Genomic DNA, 16856 nt, shown 5'->3' with positions numbered 1-16856 from the left:
CCTTTCGGCGCCCATGTTAACCGATTGGGTCATCCACACCGGCTGCGGAGTTGCCCTGCAGTGATTGTTTCAGCGTCTGGTCTATTTTCTGCGCGAGCCGCGAGCGAATGTGTTAAACTGGGCAGTTATCCATGATGGAAAAACAGCCCCAAATGTGACGGAGACAACAGCTGGGAGCAGAACCGCTTGTCGACCGGCGTGGAGAAATGCGCGTCTGATGTAAACGGGCTCGCGCGAGAATTTCAGTGCGCTGCGATCGCTGCCCAAACGTACCTGAACAGCCGAGCACACAGGTAGGCTATGTGTTGTGTCAGAGGAGAAATGAGCCGTTCACATTTCTGTCTTTGTGGCAGGTAACCATCCACAAACCTCACCGCACTTTAGGGACTGTTCTTTACTTATGAAGGGGCTGTTCTTTACTTGTATGTTAATCAGTTGGTGCAGTTTCACTTAAGTAAAAAAAAAATGACTGAACAACTTTCACTTGTATTGGAGTAATATTTGACCAAGAGTATCTTTACTTTCACTCAAGTCATGTCATTGAATACTTTGTCCATCACGGGTCAGACATTCATGTTTATATAGGGCAGGTCCTGCTGTTGCAGTCTGGTCGAGCTAAAATGTTATGTCTCAACTGTCCAAAGGTGACTGAAGTCAGTGATTCATGTAAAATTCCTTAATGAAAGATTCTTTTTGCACTGTAGTAAGAATACTACAGAATTTATTAACCCAAATATTACACTTAACTGTTGAAACAGTTATTCATATTTTAGCATACATTATTACTAATATTAGTGCACACTATTAAAATATTGATTGAGAATCGCATACAAGACCCAAATTACTACACTTAAAAGCAATTTTTATTTGGTTGGCTGGTAAAATATGTGCCTGGCTGGTAAAAAATTTCACTTGCCAGCCAGCCTGGACCCTGCCATCTGTCTCTATGAGCCTATCCACACTAAATCTGAAATTTTAGTTTTTTCTCAAACCCATAAAATGGCGACTTTTGCTCATGCCATCAGTAGATTTTCTCAATGTCATAGTTCTCTTCATGGCGTCACACAACGATATGGATATTGATCTCACAAAATAGTGTCCTCTTTAACAATTAAAATAAAGATGATTAAACGACTATAAGACAACATCTGGGGAGGTGTAGCAGCTGATCTTGCTTGTGATGATGAGTAACTGACAGCACAAGGGTAAACATATGCATGATGTTACGCTGTGGGCGTTATTAGTGTCAGAAATTGCTTGTTGCTGTAAAAGGTATACTATAAAATCTGACCATATAGGACAAGTGAGAGTGTTATGTCAATTATATTTAGTATTACTGTAGTTATTACCAGCAATGGAAGCATATGAGCTCAATGTCTTTCCTTTAGAAATCAACTGAGCCCCTGAGTCCTGGTATTATTAGATGACCCTTATATTAAAGGCCATGTATCACAAACACATATGTATGTTAAACAGACTTGGACTCTGTTTAGTCTGGTCACGAATGATGCAAACCAGTGCAGTGAAGCTTGTGACAATAATATGGGGCCACCCATTGGAAATGCGACCACATTATAATTTTTCTACACCATATTGCACACCTGGAATAACAAGCCCGCCAGTATGTAGAGTTGACTGTGGGTTTATTATAGTAAAAACAACAATATATTGACGATGGTGTGACGGTGAGAATGCTTAATTTTTGATGGAGCGTACAGAATGCAAATATCTGCTTTGGCCTCGGTGTGAAAAGTCTGAAGCGAAAAATCGTCAACGAAGATTCTGTATTTTAGTTTTGTTTTTTGTTTCGCTCTTGGTTTAAAAAGGCCTTTAGACTGCAGTTTATCGTAAAATAACACAAAAAGTTTTCAGTTTTCAAAAGTAGTTAATTATATGAAAGCTACTGTAAGTAAGTTGAAGCCAATGGGCTAAACCATTCAATGACACTTGTACATTCCTTTAAGGTTGTACACAGGCAGAATAGCTAAACTGCCCCTGTCTAATCTGAATTGGGGAAACCTGCTCTGTTTCCAGCACAGCCGTGTGACTTTGAGGGAGCAGCTGGATTTTTTTTACAAGGTGACATTTGTCATAACAGTATGAGTGAGGGACGGGGGAAAAATACAGAGGAAAGGACAATGCCATTATAATATGGGATGGAAAGGTCATACGGTGTCAATCTGAAACTAAGACATGGTGTGAAGTCGGATTAAAGGTTGGGAGAATAGAGGAATGCTAGATGGAAAGGATAAAGTGAAACAGGGTACAGGGATAATAGCTGGGGAAAAGAAAATGAGCAGTGGAAGGTAATAGTAAAGTAAAATGGAGGAAAATAGCTCGCTTGGCTGGCTGATGGCCCCTTCAGCCTTTGATAGGGCCCAGATTTTTCTGGTGTGTCAGACGGAGAGGACAGTGGAAATGGCTGCCTGGGATAATTGATCTGGCCCCTGGCGTCCGACTCAGCCCTCTTTGATCTGCTGAGGAGGGAAGAATGTTTCTCATGGGTTAAAAATCGGGGAACAAAAAAAATCAGTGTTGTTTGGTTGAAGCCTTGATGATGATGATATGGAAGGAGAGAACGGGCAGATGTGCAAAGACTCATGTTTGACCTTTGATTAGTCTTTCTTTTCATTCATCTGTAATAGTTGTTTTTCTACCTTATAAATACATCATTCTATGGACACGTTTTCTGCGCAGTTTACTTCACATTAGTGACTGCACAACCATTTTTAGCCCTGCTAGAAGTGGTCCAAGCTCCAAGAATGGCAGTGTTGGTCAGTTGGTTTAAACTACTTCGGCCTGTTTGGTGTGATGGGCAGAGTTGCACTTTGAAGTGTTTTAGATTCTTGTTAAAAGTTATGTGAGTAAGGTGGGGTTACCTTCAAGGTTTTAGGGCAACTGAATTTCCCCTTTTTTATTTTGTTTAAGTTATATTTGCATGTTATGTAGCAGGTGTCAGGTTACACCTGCCAACTGTATCACCATGCAGGAGGAAGTGTGCATCTACTGCTAGCTCACCTAGCACCTTTGAGCTAGCTAACATTACAGCTCAGGCAAAGAGGACGCCATTAATGTTTACATCTTGCACTGTCTCAAGCATGAGCCTCTGATCCATAAGGTGGACACTTCCTTCTTTGATGATACAGATGGCAGGTGTAGTTCAGTAGAAAGAAAATAGTTCCAACATATAACTGCTCACAACAAGGTCTGTGGACTACCTTGAGTAAACAGGTCATGATCTCTGTAAAGAGACTTTGCTGTTGACATGTTAAATGTATTTTTTTGGCGCTTTGAGCACCACAAGCTGAGTGCCATCTAGTTCCATTATATTGGAGAGGAGGTAGACATCTCTACGGCCGATATCTCCAACACTCAGCAACTCACACCAAAACGGTCTAGACTGATAAACAGCACTACAGGTAAGAAGAAAAATGTGTCTTTTTATTTTTGGGGTGCACTGTCCCTTTTAAAAACGACACATTAACAGGGCAACAATATCTGTTTACAATGGAAAGTGGATTTTCAGTCTTAGCAACAACATGAAAGGAACTGAGGTCCTGTTAATAGATGGTTATCCTAGCTTCATTGTATCAGACTTACACCCAGCACAGACTAATGCAGTGGAAACACAAACACGAGGAGGTGTTTGTGTGTGTATGTGCCATCTATGGACTGGGGGATACATTTAAATTTTTATGGGGTGTCGGCAGGGCCTTTAACTCTCAAAATGTCTTCAATTTAATCGTATAAATATTAGGCTTAAAAGAAATTAAACAGTGTTAAAGTTGGATTTGTGAGGTCGTAATTGCCACAAACATTTGACCTAATTTAATTTACCCATCTTTTAATTTGTTTTTGTCAAAGTGAGTCAAGCTCTAATAACCATATTCCTACATAAAACCTACCTCTGCTCAGGACCACATGAATACTGATGTTTGTACAAAAATCAGTCCTAAATTTGGTCAAATAATAATCCAAAAAGGCCTTAAAAAATCATTAGATTTAAGGGTCTGATTCCTGTAGACACCTACCAGACAACAGGTTATCTAATCTAACTCAGTTAAATGCATCTTGATCTAAGAGAGTGATACAGCATACTTTGGGATATACAGCAGGAACTCCCTCCCATGCAGCAGGAGGCATCCCTCCCTTTGCTTCATGTCCATTTAGTCCATCCCAGTGGGAGACGTAATGTAACTTAGGACAGTTGTCCTTTGGTAGCTTTTACATCTCTTGGTCCAGCAGGGGATTTCTTTGTGTAACCTGCACACTCACAGCTGCAAGGGATGCAAAACCTTTTCACTCTCCTTCTGCGGTTATGAAAGCAAGTGTATTTTCTTCTTCTTTAAAAGGTTAGTGGGTGGTACAGGCTTGTTGTGCAGCCGCAAGTGACTCATCCAGCCGCTTGTGAGAGTGCTTGACTATCCTGCGCTATTGTGGCTTTTCAAATGCCTACAGCGCAGTCTTGGATGGCTGAACAGAATACAAATTAGCGAGGCAATTTCCCAATCTGTTATTTAGTGTTTTTGTACACTCTCACAAACACACACTCAGAAAACTCCCACTCACCCACACATGCACAAGTCCAGCGTTGCAAACTTGACCATGGTCCTGGTCAGATTTTGGCCTTGCAGATACAGCTCTCTTCCTGAATGTGTCTTGCATTTTAAATCAGTGAAGCCCTCTGCTACATGTACAATCATAGTACCTCAGCATCACAAGGCTTCCGACTTCCTTAATCCCTCAATACCACAGGTCTACGTGATTACAACTCAACTTTGTCGCCTGTTGTAAAGTCCGACCCCACATACGCAGCCTCCTGGTTGATTGCACAGTTACACTCTGTTTACAAATGTGCTCAAACATGATTTCCACAATTGTCGACATTTTCTTTTTTCCCCCTATTTGTCTAGTTTTCAATTTTGCCCTCACGCACAGCGCGCACTCACGGTTCATGCACACACAGCCGCAGTTGTTTGTATATGCGGGGATATTTTCAAACAGCCAGTGAAGGATATACAGCCGGTGGTAAACACGGGGCTCGAAGGTGGAGTGCCGGTGTTCTATCTCTCCTGTTTGTTTACAGGAGCTCTCCCTGCTCTCTACACGCCGGAGAGATAAATGATGGATGGAGACAATTTCAGGAAGAGAGTACTTCTCCTTTAATAGAAATACGGCCAGGGGTTCTCACTCAGAAGTATCAAAATATTGTAGTGAAGCCAATCTTTAAAAACATTGCACATATCTGAGGCAGTGCCAGAAATTGAGCAATGAATTACCAAAATAGCCGGTTGCTTCACATCAACGGACAAATTTCCAAATGATCTCCTTCCTGCGAGAATATTGTCATGAAGCATTTCCTATTGTTGATCTCTGGGCAACAGCCAGGACGCTTCAGTTTATAGACATGTCATTTTAGCCAGAAGAGTTTATTGTAACTCTATCACTGAGGATGCTCCAGTGGACAGAAATATCAGCTATATGGCTCGTTTTTAAGCCCAAACATCTGCGCAGAAACCCAAAGTAGCATGCATACATGCATTCATAAACATTTACATACTTGTAAACATGGATTTTGAACATGAACCAAGTGACTAACATAGGGTCCGGATGTCACTGATTACCATGAGTGTTGTGTTTCAAAAATGAGTCACCTACCCACCCTGCAATGATTAACACTCTGGGTTTACTCTGGGTTCCCCTTTTAGTGCTGTGGTCCGATGCAATGGATGTTGGGTAATTAAGTATTTATGGAAGTTTTAGGTAGGGCTGGGTGATACATCGATTATCGTCAATGTATCATGGCTTGTTCAAAGTCAGTTTTATAAAATGACTTTGTATTGTCAAGAATAAATTGACATGTCATTTCTTTCTTTTTTTTTTTTTTTTTTTTTTGGTAAGCCACCGACACAAGCATGATCCGTCTCAAACACTCCTTGCCCATCCAGACCAATCGCCCCTGGGCTATAGTGTCGGAGGCAAGGTGTGTGTTTTTGTATCTGCAGAGCTCCTTACCGTGACCATTTAGTAGCATTTTGCAACCATGGAGCACCAGTGCGACTTAAATGACTATATGACCTTGAGAGCTGTAAGTTTCTTTCCTGCTCAGAGTGAATAAATCCTCACATTTACCAATGCAGCAGTAACAGTTTAACTTTGTGCTAGCTGCTAACAGCTAACTGTTTACCGAAAGCTTCAGGTTCACAGCAAAAGCATCAACACTTCCGGCCAGAGACGAGCGGTGTACTTCAGAATAAAAGCCTCAATGTTTCCGCTTTGTTTTATTTTATTATAATAAAACTTTATTTAACAGTATTAAAACCTTATTATAAAAGTACCTTTATTTAACTGTTATCACAGCACTTAAACTTGATTACGATGATACTTTATTTACCTTATTTTTAACAGTAATTTAACTGTACTAAAATAGTACTTTAATTTGACTTTATTAAAAAAGTGCTTTTATTTAACTTTATTATGACAGAACTTTATTTAACAATAAAATAAAAGTACCTTTATTCAGGTTTATTATAACAGTACTTTATTTACCTTATTTTAAGTAGTACGTAAAACTTTATTATAACAGTACTTTAGCTATACTACAACAGAACTTTTATTTAACTTTATTTTGAAGAACTTTAAATTTATAATAACAGTACTTTAACTTAACTACGACAGTACTTTATTTACCTTTATTGGAAAAGTACTTTTATTTAACCTAATTATAACAATACATTAATTACATTTATTATAATAGTACTTTATTTCACTTTATTGTAATTTTAGTTTGTAGCGTAGATGACTATTTTAGTAGTCTACAGTAGTTTAGAGGAGATTTTGAATGTCAAAGTAAGATGAATATTGTGAACCACAATATAATAAGAGTAAGAAAATATCCCAGTATGAGGTATAGGCCGTATCTCCCAGCCCTACTTGAAGGAGACTTTGACTCGTTGGACTTGGTCACTGGAGGGATTAATTAGTCTTTTACTCAAATACCAGCAGGCCCAGTCAGTCAGCCCATGTTGCCCAAACAAGTCTTCAGGGTCACAATGCTGTCAAGTTTTGGCACTGTTTTCAGGTTGGCCGTCATGGGAGTGTGGAGTATAAGGGTTTCACACACTGGATAACCTAAGAGAGGCCAGGAAAAGAGAAACAACCATGACCTCAATGAGGGCAGAGGTCTTTGTATGTGTTGAGAAAAGCAAAGGCAAATTGGTGAATGCTTCAGATTCCTGGCTAACAAACGGCAATAAAATAACCAAAGCTGTCCAAAATTTTACCTCTAGGATCTTAGAAACAGCAAACCCCCGCTGTGCATCTCAGCACTTACCAGCTGCTTTGGAAAACCTCTTTGCTTTCAAACATTCTTTCTGAAATGGTTCCTCTTCAGTGGAGTACTTATGTGGTGAGACACTGCAACTTGTAAACTCAAAGGTCTAACATGTACACAGTGCTAATGACCTCCAGAACAACCTTAATTGTGATTGTTAGCAGTTCGGGGCTGCCGTTTTTGTTTCTAAATTGCTCTAAGTCTACTTTCCGGAATTCAGTCCACCTCGTTTGAGTCGTCCTCTCCATAAACATCAAACACAACCACATCCTCAGACAGCCAGATAGAGCCAAATCGTCTGATGGCTGACTGTCATGGAGGGACGAACATCTGTGTCGTCATTCCAGGCGTATTAAGAGATTATCTGGAGAACACACAAGGATAGGTCGAAACTTTGGAATCAGACATACACTGTATCTGGTGACAAGACTGTGGCTGGATTTACTACTTGTGGCCGACAGAAAGTGGAGGTTTGTTTGTATTTGTTTACACTGAAGGGCTTTAGAGCCACCTGTAGTAACCAAGCAGATGTGTAACTTTTTGTTCTTTCCTCTCGTGTTAAAGTGCTCCATATTTCTGCACTTTTCACTCAGTTCCTTGGGAACTATAAACTAAGCTTTCTGCTCCATCCAGTATGTAGAAACATTTTAGTTTGAAGGTGAATTAAATTTCATTGGCTGCACTGAAACCAAACCACACTGAAAGCCATAAACGTAAGGTTGGATAAGTCCCGGCTCTAAATCAAGCTGTTCCTTATTTAGACATGTTATATTTAGATGGAGTTAAGTGCAACTATGCATTTTTTTCAGTTTTCTGCAACTAAAAAAGGATGCAAGTCATCATATTTATGCCCATCCTAATTTCAGTTTTCTCCACCAATAGCCCATAGTTAGCTTTTCACGTATTTTTAGTATTTTTTTACATGATCTTAACTGTGCTGACTGAGATATTTGTGTCACATTAGGCACTTTTCATCCTCCATACATGCCATCTTCTCAGCCCATTCAGTAATTTTCCATTCACCCTGCCTTGTCACCACACCTACCTGCCAGCCTGTCCACTCATTTCCTGCTCCTGCCAGTCCTCCATGCCCACTTCATCAGGCTAACGCCGCTCACCTGTGGATCATTACCCCCTGTCACTATAAAGACGCCGTCTTCACCGACTCTCCTTTGCCACGTTATTCTTCGCCTCATGCAAGACTTTCCAGCATTTCCAGACTGCTTCTTCAGTATAGCTCCCGCCAGTCTCTGACTCACCTGCTTCGTCTGATCCCCGGTAAACCACTCTGCCTTCTGTCTTTGACCACAAGCTCTGCTTCTACCCCCCGATCCCAGTTCGCCTGTTTCTCACGACTCTCTGGAAAGAACGGCACAGCTTTCCAAAGTGAATTTACCGGTCTAGTCACCTGTGGTCTTCTGAGCTGTGGATTGCTTCGTTGCGCAGCAATGCGCCTTGCCTTTGAGTGTGTGCCGCAGATTCCATGTTTAATCGATGCTGTCTAGCTCTCCTCTGTCCTCAGCCGGCTTCGTATCGGAGAGACTAGTTTCTCAGTGAGTTCTCCTGGTGTTGGATTCTCAGCTCCTCTGACGTTGCTCTCTGCCTGCCCCCTGCCTTGCATGCTATTGAACTGTCTGCTGTATGTGTGTGCTTGGTGGACACCAGCAACTCACCTGTGTGCTGCTACGGTGTTCCACGTGGAGAGTTGCGGCCTGACTCTGTTCCCCTGGGGACTCTGAAACTGAACATTGACTCTCTCTGTTGCCTCACCAGCCTGCATTCCCTGTATTTATTGAAGTGGTGCATTTAAGTGCAGTATGAACTGTTCCGCCTGTTCCTAGCGTTGACATTGGGTCCAAACTCCAAGTGATACATTTTGATCGCAGTCCTAAAAGTGAAATCTTAGGTAGTTATTTTTGCATTTTCAGAATGTTGTACATTTCCCATTTAAGCACTCATTTTGTCATTGTGCTTTACCCTCTGTAGTCTACATCACTTTTTCCATCTGTTTGATCCATCATCGTGGCTTACAGTAGGTCTTCTCCTCACCCTCTGACATTGTCTGGCTCTAATCCTGTGCTTTAAGCTCCTTTGGTGATGGTTTGTATAGCAGTGATTTTCCTACAGCTGTGAAATTACAAGACAAATACACTTAGCCTTTACAAAGCTTCTGTTGTAACTGAAAACACCGACATAAAGAAACTGAGTGCTTTTATGGTATTAGTCTACTCGCAGTAATGCATTAATGGCACCACCTTTCGCATCATTAACACATGGGAAGGGAAGCAATAAAAGGGAAGTTTTCTGTGTTGTCATGAGAATGGATAACGTCATTACACCAAAATATATTTACCTGCCTAAGATGTGTCTAACTTTGTGTTTGTTCAACGTAGGGATATTTATTACGACTAAGTTCCCTGATGTTTAAACGGAAATTTGAGCTAGTTGACTAGAGTAAAAGTAGGAAAACACCCAGAAAGCAGTCAAAATTGAGCACAGTTTAATCACTATGGTGAAACAATGTCCAAAAAATACTTTAAATATTTCAAGAGCCTTTTGAAATTGTTAATCACATTTCCAAGTGACCAAATCGTATTTTAAACGCTGCTGAAATGTGCATCACATTATCCTACAAAACATGACATGAACTCCCTAAATACAAGTTAACAAAGAACTTTTATTGAAAACAGCATTCTTTGTTGTAAGGAAACGTACATTATAACTGCATTTTCATTTGATGAATGCAATCACATAAAATCATAATTTTATTAATATGTTTAACAGACTTTTATTTCTGGTGTCAACTAGTGAGGCTAGCAACGTTTAATTGACTCGTTGACAAATTGCACACGTCCCTAGTTCAAGACTCCTTAATACTTATGACAGTCAAGATGCAGGTTGAGAGGTTAAAGGAGGACAACCTCAGATGGCAAAGTTTCCGTCCACTTGCTTTTATATGCATTTCAATTTGCACATAAAAATACCTGGGAGGAAATAGCGGAAGTTCAGGGCAAAAAAAGAAATTGCAAAAAAGTTATTATGCTTGGCTGAGGTGGATAAGTTGGTATATGGATAAAAGCAAAATGTGACAAATGGCAATGGAAACAAACTTGTACAACAAGTAACTTAAATGTTGAATGAAGCTTGAGCTCAACTAAAGAGAGATGAAAAATGGTGGCAGATGTGGAAACCTTAACGTTCCTCAATTTTAAAACACACATCCTATTTTTCAATCACGTTTTCAACATTGTTTTCATTTGTGTAAGGCTTGACTGGCACTCTTGTGATTATGTCATCTTACTCCACCCTGTTCCTGGTTTCATGGCGATGGTTCAGTGTCCCATGACTGACGAACTGGTGCCACCAACTGTTTGAGAAACACACAATTCCTAATATTCACGTTAACAGCATTAATTCTCTTTTTCTTTCGCAAAGTTCCTGGAAATTTGTTTAGAATTTGCCCTAAATTTGGATGGAAACTTGACTAATGTCTACAGAAGTCGAATTGTAACGTCTCAGTTTACTTCTGACGGGCTTAATTCGACGTCTCTACAGTATATCTCCTTCCATTGCAAACAATTAACTCTCCGAGGTCAAGGTTGTTTTAACAGGTGCTTTATTGGAGCACACAGCCCTGCACACACACACTTAAATCTAATAATCCAGACCAATTTAAACATAAAGCTGTCGCAGGAGAAGGGAAACAGCCATTTCCTCTCTGACCACAGCCCAGTAACAGCCCCAAACACCAAAGCTGCACACTTCTGTTCACCTTTGAGCATGTGTGTATGTCAAGGGTTGGTGAGTACGTGGTGCAGGAGCACTCTGCAGCTTCCTGTTCAGTAATGGTCAAATGCCACCGGCTCAACAGTGTTTCTCTTGACAATCTAATACACACTCACGAAGAGGTTAGCGGTCAGTCCGCAGTGGAAGCCACATCCTGTTCCCTGGAGGCTATTTGCTTTGAGCTTTGAGTACTACTTCTGCACGGCAGTCTTTGACGGAAATTTCCACCATTGCTCATGAATTTACATGGTTGTTTTATCTTTTTATCTAACCAAATGAGACCTGTTATTAAAACTCAACTTGTATCATTGTTGCACATTTTAGTATTCCAACCCAAAAAGTCTTCATTGCTGTCACTCTACATCTCCTCTGGAGTAGTTTGAGAGGATGGAGTGTTATCATTAACCCTGTGAGACCCACCATAGACCCATGGTGGCCTTTTTTAAGGGGGACAGGGGATATTCAGCAGGAGATAGCACATCAACAGTATATGCCACATAAAAGTGGTATACATCATCAGAAAGCTGGGAACATGAAAATTATTTTTAGATACAGCCTCGCACTGTGTCAAGTTTTTCCCGTCATAATTCTGAGATACACATTGTGTTTTGGTTAGCCGCCTATTCTTTTGAGTGTATAGGTTTTTAAAACATTATGATGGATGTGTATGATGGCCATTCCCGTGCTTAGTTGTGTTGCACAATTTTTTTGTATCAATTTTTAGGTTGATACTATTTGTTACACAGATTTGGTGAAAAAATGAATTGAAAAATTGTCAAAAATCCCTCCAAAGTACCACATTAAGACACCAAGACCTTGAGTAACACCATAGAAGAATCCATGCTGTGATTTGGTGCCAATACCTCTTGACATTTGGAGATTCCTGGCATTTTTTGGCAATTGGATAGCAAACACTTCTGTTCTGGAAATTGCTCAGGAACTCGTTAATGTCAATAAACTTAAGAAATCCAAACATCGTCCCATTGCCCAAGGTCTCAAGTTCGTGGCTGTAAAGTTCCATGAGGTTGTGATTATCCTAGAGATCACAATAGGTCATTTTGTACAGTGATGTCAAGTTTCAAATAAAGCTCTCACTACAGTTAAATGGACGAACATCACACATGAATACAGTTGGGCTCATTGTGTCCATAAGAGTCTCAGCTTTCCAGTCATACCCAATATATGCAATTCCAAGGTCCAAGTTTAAGGACTCCACCATGCTGAATAATCAAATACACCAGATTTATAATAGGTGAAAATAACACATTTCTACAGCAGACAAAAAACTGGATTGGTTTCTGCCCAATACTGCATGGGATTAGCATAAAGTGGGCATGTCCATATTTTCATTTTCATTCAGATATCTAGAGGTGAGAGGTGAAGGGATCCTTGTGAAAATGGCCATGCTAGTTTTTCCCTCGTCAAAATTAAGCCTAACTTTGGAGCATTATTTACTGACCTCCCCAACAGGCATCCATCGGTACCAACTATGTCATGCTAGCTTTAGGTTGTCTAGTTTGACATGATAAATTAAACAATGATTAAAAATGAGTGTAGCCTCTTAAAGACAGTTAAAGACAGTCAACAGTGATCCTGCGGGTCTCAGAAGGTTAATTTTCCCTGTCCTGTGCATCCCAAACTGGTAGAGACCTGAGTTAGTGACCTTTGATATAAGGACCTTCCCACATTCCTAAACTCATAACTGCACCCACAGCCCCCTCCCTTCTGACAGGCCTGAATCCATACATACTAATTGCTCTTACATTTCTCAAAGCCACCTGCACCCTGCCAGTTGCCTGAACATCTTCAAAGAGATCCCCACCCCGTGACATTTGTGTCTACGTACATGTCAGGTCATTGCTGTGTAAAGTGGAGGGGTGTGTATGTTGTGTGTCATTAGCTTCTCTCGTTCCTAGAATAAAGAAAAAAATGCATTACTCTCTTTTATTGAGCATACACAGACGTGCACACATCCAAACAGCACAGCTAAATAGATTCCTGGCAAACACAAGCTGTGTTGACAGGAGAGATGAGCTGCTGTTCCTGTTGCAGCTTGCCGAAGGCACAGAGCCGGGCCCACGTTCAAAACGAGCCGCCACTGTTAAAGCCACAAAGCCAGCAGACTTGTTGCTACTGCCTCTGCCAACACACACAAACACACACACACACACGCACACACACACACACAGTCGCACATTGCTTTATCAAAGGCGGCCGGGCGGGTGCTTGACTATTTGAACAGGTGATTCCCATTTACATCTGCTGACCGTATTGGCTTCGTGCGTTCTAGGAAGTCGCACTGTCAGGCGAGTCAATCACGCACAGAGAGCTGGTTGCACATTTATTTGCTGCATTATTGGAAATAATGCTGTAAAGGAGACTGATTTATTGGAGGTGTAATCTTCACTATTAGCATGAGGAAGAGAGACTAATTTTCAAGGGCACCTTTTTGTGAGTCTGTGTCTCAGTTTGCTGCTACCCAGTGGCTGTTGTGGTTTGACCAAATTGAACAAGTGCATTTCATCTGAGTTGCATAATATTATTGAGGTCGCTCTGCCGGCCTGTCTGACAGGTTGCCCTAGCGACTAATGATGATGATTGTCTTGTATAATAAGACCGGAGGTGTCACGGAACACCCTCAGGTCAAGGTGTGATTAAACCATTTCCTTTCAAATACAATATTTAACCATGGATGTTTAATAGGGACTCTGATTTGGGTTGTTCCAACTGTACAAGTACAGCAGACACTAAATGTCCACACCTAAAACAATGGCTTCAAAAATATGTTTTAAAAATCTATAGAACTCATGTAGATGGTATGACAACACCGACAGTCACTTTCAGATTGATTTCATGGGCCATAGAAACACTTCTCTGTCAACACAGCTGTAGGGCTTTTCCACTGGCACTGTAGGCCATGACAAGTCAAATCATGATATGCTTTCCCATGATCGGTTTAAACACAACGAGTTGTGCCCAAGATGGACTTACCAGGCGGTCAGAAGAGTCATTTATATTTCATATGTATGCAAATAATTTAACTTTTAAGGTATAATGTAACTTGCATGTTACTCAATGCATGATTTGACGTCCTGGGTCAATCAACACACTTTAAAAGGCAATTTGACAATTTTGACAACGTTCTTGTGTACTTATTGCATGACATATGCTTAAGTGATGATTGGATCTTCAAGCGTTTAAAAAAGTATGTTAGTTTTTAACAGATTATGCAAACTGAATATTCTATATCCTCACTTGGAGGAAAAAAGTGGTGGAGTTAAGTAGCGGTGCACTCTAGCAGCACTACACCTGTGTTTCTGAGACATTACAAGCAAAGTGGAGGAGAACTCATGTTCATGTTGCGGTGAGAGAAAATTAAATAAACCCAAACAACTGTAAGAAAGTTGTTGACAACATTAACACTTGTGAGGCAGACATAAAAAAAATGCTCTGTTGCTTCACAAGCACAAACACGTCATAAGTTAAAGACGAATCTTTAAGGAGATGCAGATCCAAGTTAAACTGGGCTGACGGGCCGAGTCAGGCCAGCATACGTGTATATGTGCCGGTTAACCACCAGTTTTCCACAATTAAAAATCAGTTCATCAGTATACTAATCTTAAATCACACAGCACGCTCCTTCATCAAGCCTGAGCAAACACTGCCACTGAACGTGCAACTTGTCTGTCATGAGAGCAGATGTTGTGATCGAGAAGCAGTCGGTTCTGATTGGAAAGTTGGAGAGAATCCTTATAAGGGTATGTCAGGGAAAAGTGGAGAAGATCAAACCAATAATGGGAAGGAAAATCTGGAGTCCGTGCGTGTAAACATACTTGTTAAAAGTTAATCATCCTTATCAGTCATGTTTTTCTCCGTCCTGTGGTTTTAGGTTTGATGGAAAAATAACGTAATTATTTTTCTTTTCTTCTTAAATAGAGTGAAACAAAGTGAAAGCAAATTTGTGTCTGCTGTTGTCCTACACTGATGTTACGATGTGTGTTAAGGTGCATTTGGAGCAACTTTGTTCTCTAGAATTTAGACAAATCAATAAAATAATTTGCTCAAACAATAAGATCCTTCATATTAATGAGTTCTCAACACTCTTCTCTACAACTAATGAAACCTTTAAGAGGGGGGCTGTAAAGCACTCAGCACTCAGGGGCAGCTGCACCCCTCACCCACTCCCGATTCTCCTCCTGCTAGGAGTCGTAATTACTGATGTCCTGCGAGCCCCTCACCCTGACTTCATCCATTAAAGGCCCAAAAGCCATTTCCCTAATCAGTGCTGGTAGGGGTCTGGCTTCTGGTTGGCTTCTGTGTTTTATGTCAGTGTTACAGACGATAATCTCACTTTGATGTTGAGTTGGTAAATTGCAGTTGGCTGTCCACCGTGGAGGTGGCATCATGCGGACGTCAGCTTTGTGTTTTATGCTCATGACTCCGGCCTTGCCGAGACAAAACAGTCCAGTATTTATGTTGAAATCTAATTTTCTGTTTGTCTTCCCTTCTTTTTTCCCCCTATGTCTGATTTCCTTGCCAATACCTCAGAGGGGCATAGAGGGCTTTTGGAAGTCGGTGGCTCACTATGTGCCTCGGGAGCCAACAGAGATGAGAATCCTCAATCCCTACTTCATCCAGGAGGCTGCCTTCCAGTTCATAGGCCTGCCCTTCAACAATGGCCTCATGGGCAAAGGGGTAAGACACATGCCGACATCAGTTTAAGAAAATCGTTAAAAAGTAACACCAAGGGAAACATGAACATGCTGAAATGGTCATTATCAGTACAACACTGTGCCCTGCAAAAGTCTTTTCAAATAATTGATGAAAGAAAAAATACAATCAAAAGCCGTTCACCTTCATTTTATAAGTTGTGTTTGTAACTCATGTAACAGGAGCTCTGATCAGGCAACAGCTGTGCCAACGTCATGGCACTGAAATGTCCTTTTTGTCAAGTGTCACTATCTTTCTCAAGATGAATATGATCTGCTCTTGAACTGGGTTTTACTGAAGGTTTTTTGCATTTTAAGAAATTATATAACATAATAAAACTGAAGTTACAGGTCATAAAATAGAGAAAAGAGGAAAATGAAATAATACATTCAAAGAAAGTGTGACAGATACAAAAGGAAAATAAATAAAATAACTGGTTACGTAAATAACAGTTCACAGGATATAATTTAACTGGTCACATACATATTAGTTCGTAGTATATAATTTAACTGGTTATATAAATATCTGTTTGTAGGATATAATTAACTGATAAGGGTACAGTCACACAAGAGTGAAATTAACATTGTTGTGTATTTGCCTCTTGTTCAGTTCCATTCATTGTGAGCAGAGGGGTGAACCAAATTGAACTCTGACCGGCAAAGTTTCAGCCTTAACCAGTAGCAAAGGAATTTGTGCAGAGGAGATGCTGTGTTTAACCAGCCAATAGTGTGATACTGGCCATAAAAAACAAACTGCCCCACATAAAAGATGCTCCCTGGCTGGCAGTGAGTCAGGAGAGAGGCGTGGATCGGAAGACAATGGAAATGTACTAATTACATCATGTTTTGTGGTGTTTATTAGCAGGTAGCCAACATTAGCCAACAAGTAAGTGATAGTCATTGGCCTGCATTCGTTCACATGTGACCGTACCCTAACTGATGCATTTAAATAAGAGGATATATTATACTAACATAGGACACAGCGACAGGCACCATAAATCCACACATATACACACACAGACACACAC

The 16856-nt window shown here is 40.6% G+C and overlaps 1 protein-coding gene across 6 annotated transcripts in view; it reads left to right on the top strand.

Annotated features, from left to right (window-relative positions):
- The window catches only part of st3gal3b (ST3 beta-galactoside alpha-2,3-sialyltransferase 3b), an 89148-nt gene that overhangs the window by 60637 nt on the left and 11655 nt on the right, over positions 1 to 16856 (top strand). For all 6 annotated transcript variants that reach the window (XM_033650363.2, XM_033650362.2, XM_033650367.2 and 3 more), the window contains one exon: positions 15668 to 15814. In XM_033650363.2, coding sequence (XP_033506254.1) covers positions 15668 to 15814 — 147 coding nt within the window. The remainder of the gene's footprint in view (positions 1 to 15667; positions 15815 to 16856) is intronic.

The sequence above is a fragment of the Epinephelus lanceolatus genome, chromosome 12, assembly GCF_041903045.1.
Source record: "Epinephelus lanceolatus isolate andai-2023 chromosome 12, ASM4190304v1, whole genome shotgun sequence".
Classification (NCBI taxonomy): Eukaryota; Metazoa; Chordata; class Actinopteri; order Perciformes; family Serranidae; genus Epinephelus; species Epinephelus lanceolatus.
This window is presented reverse-complemented; position numbering and strand designations above follow the sequence as displayed.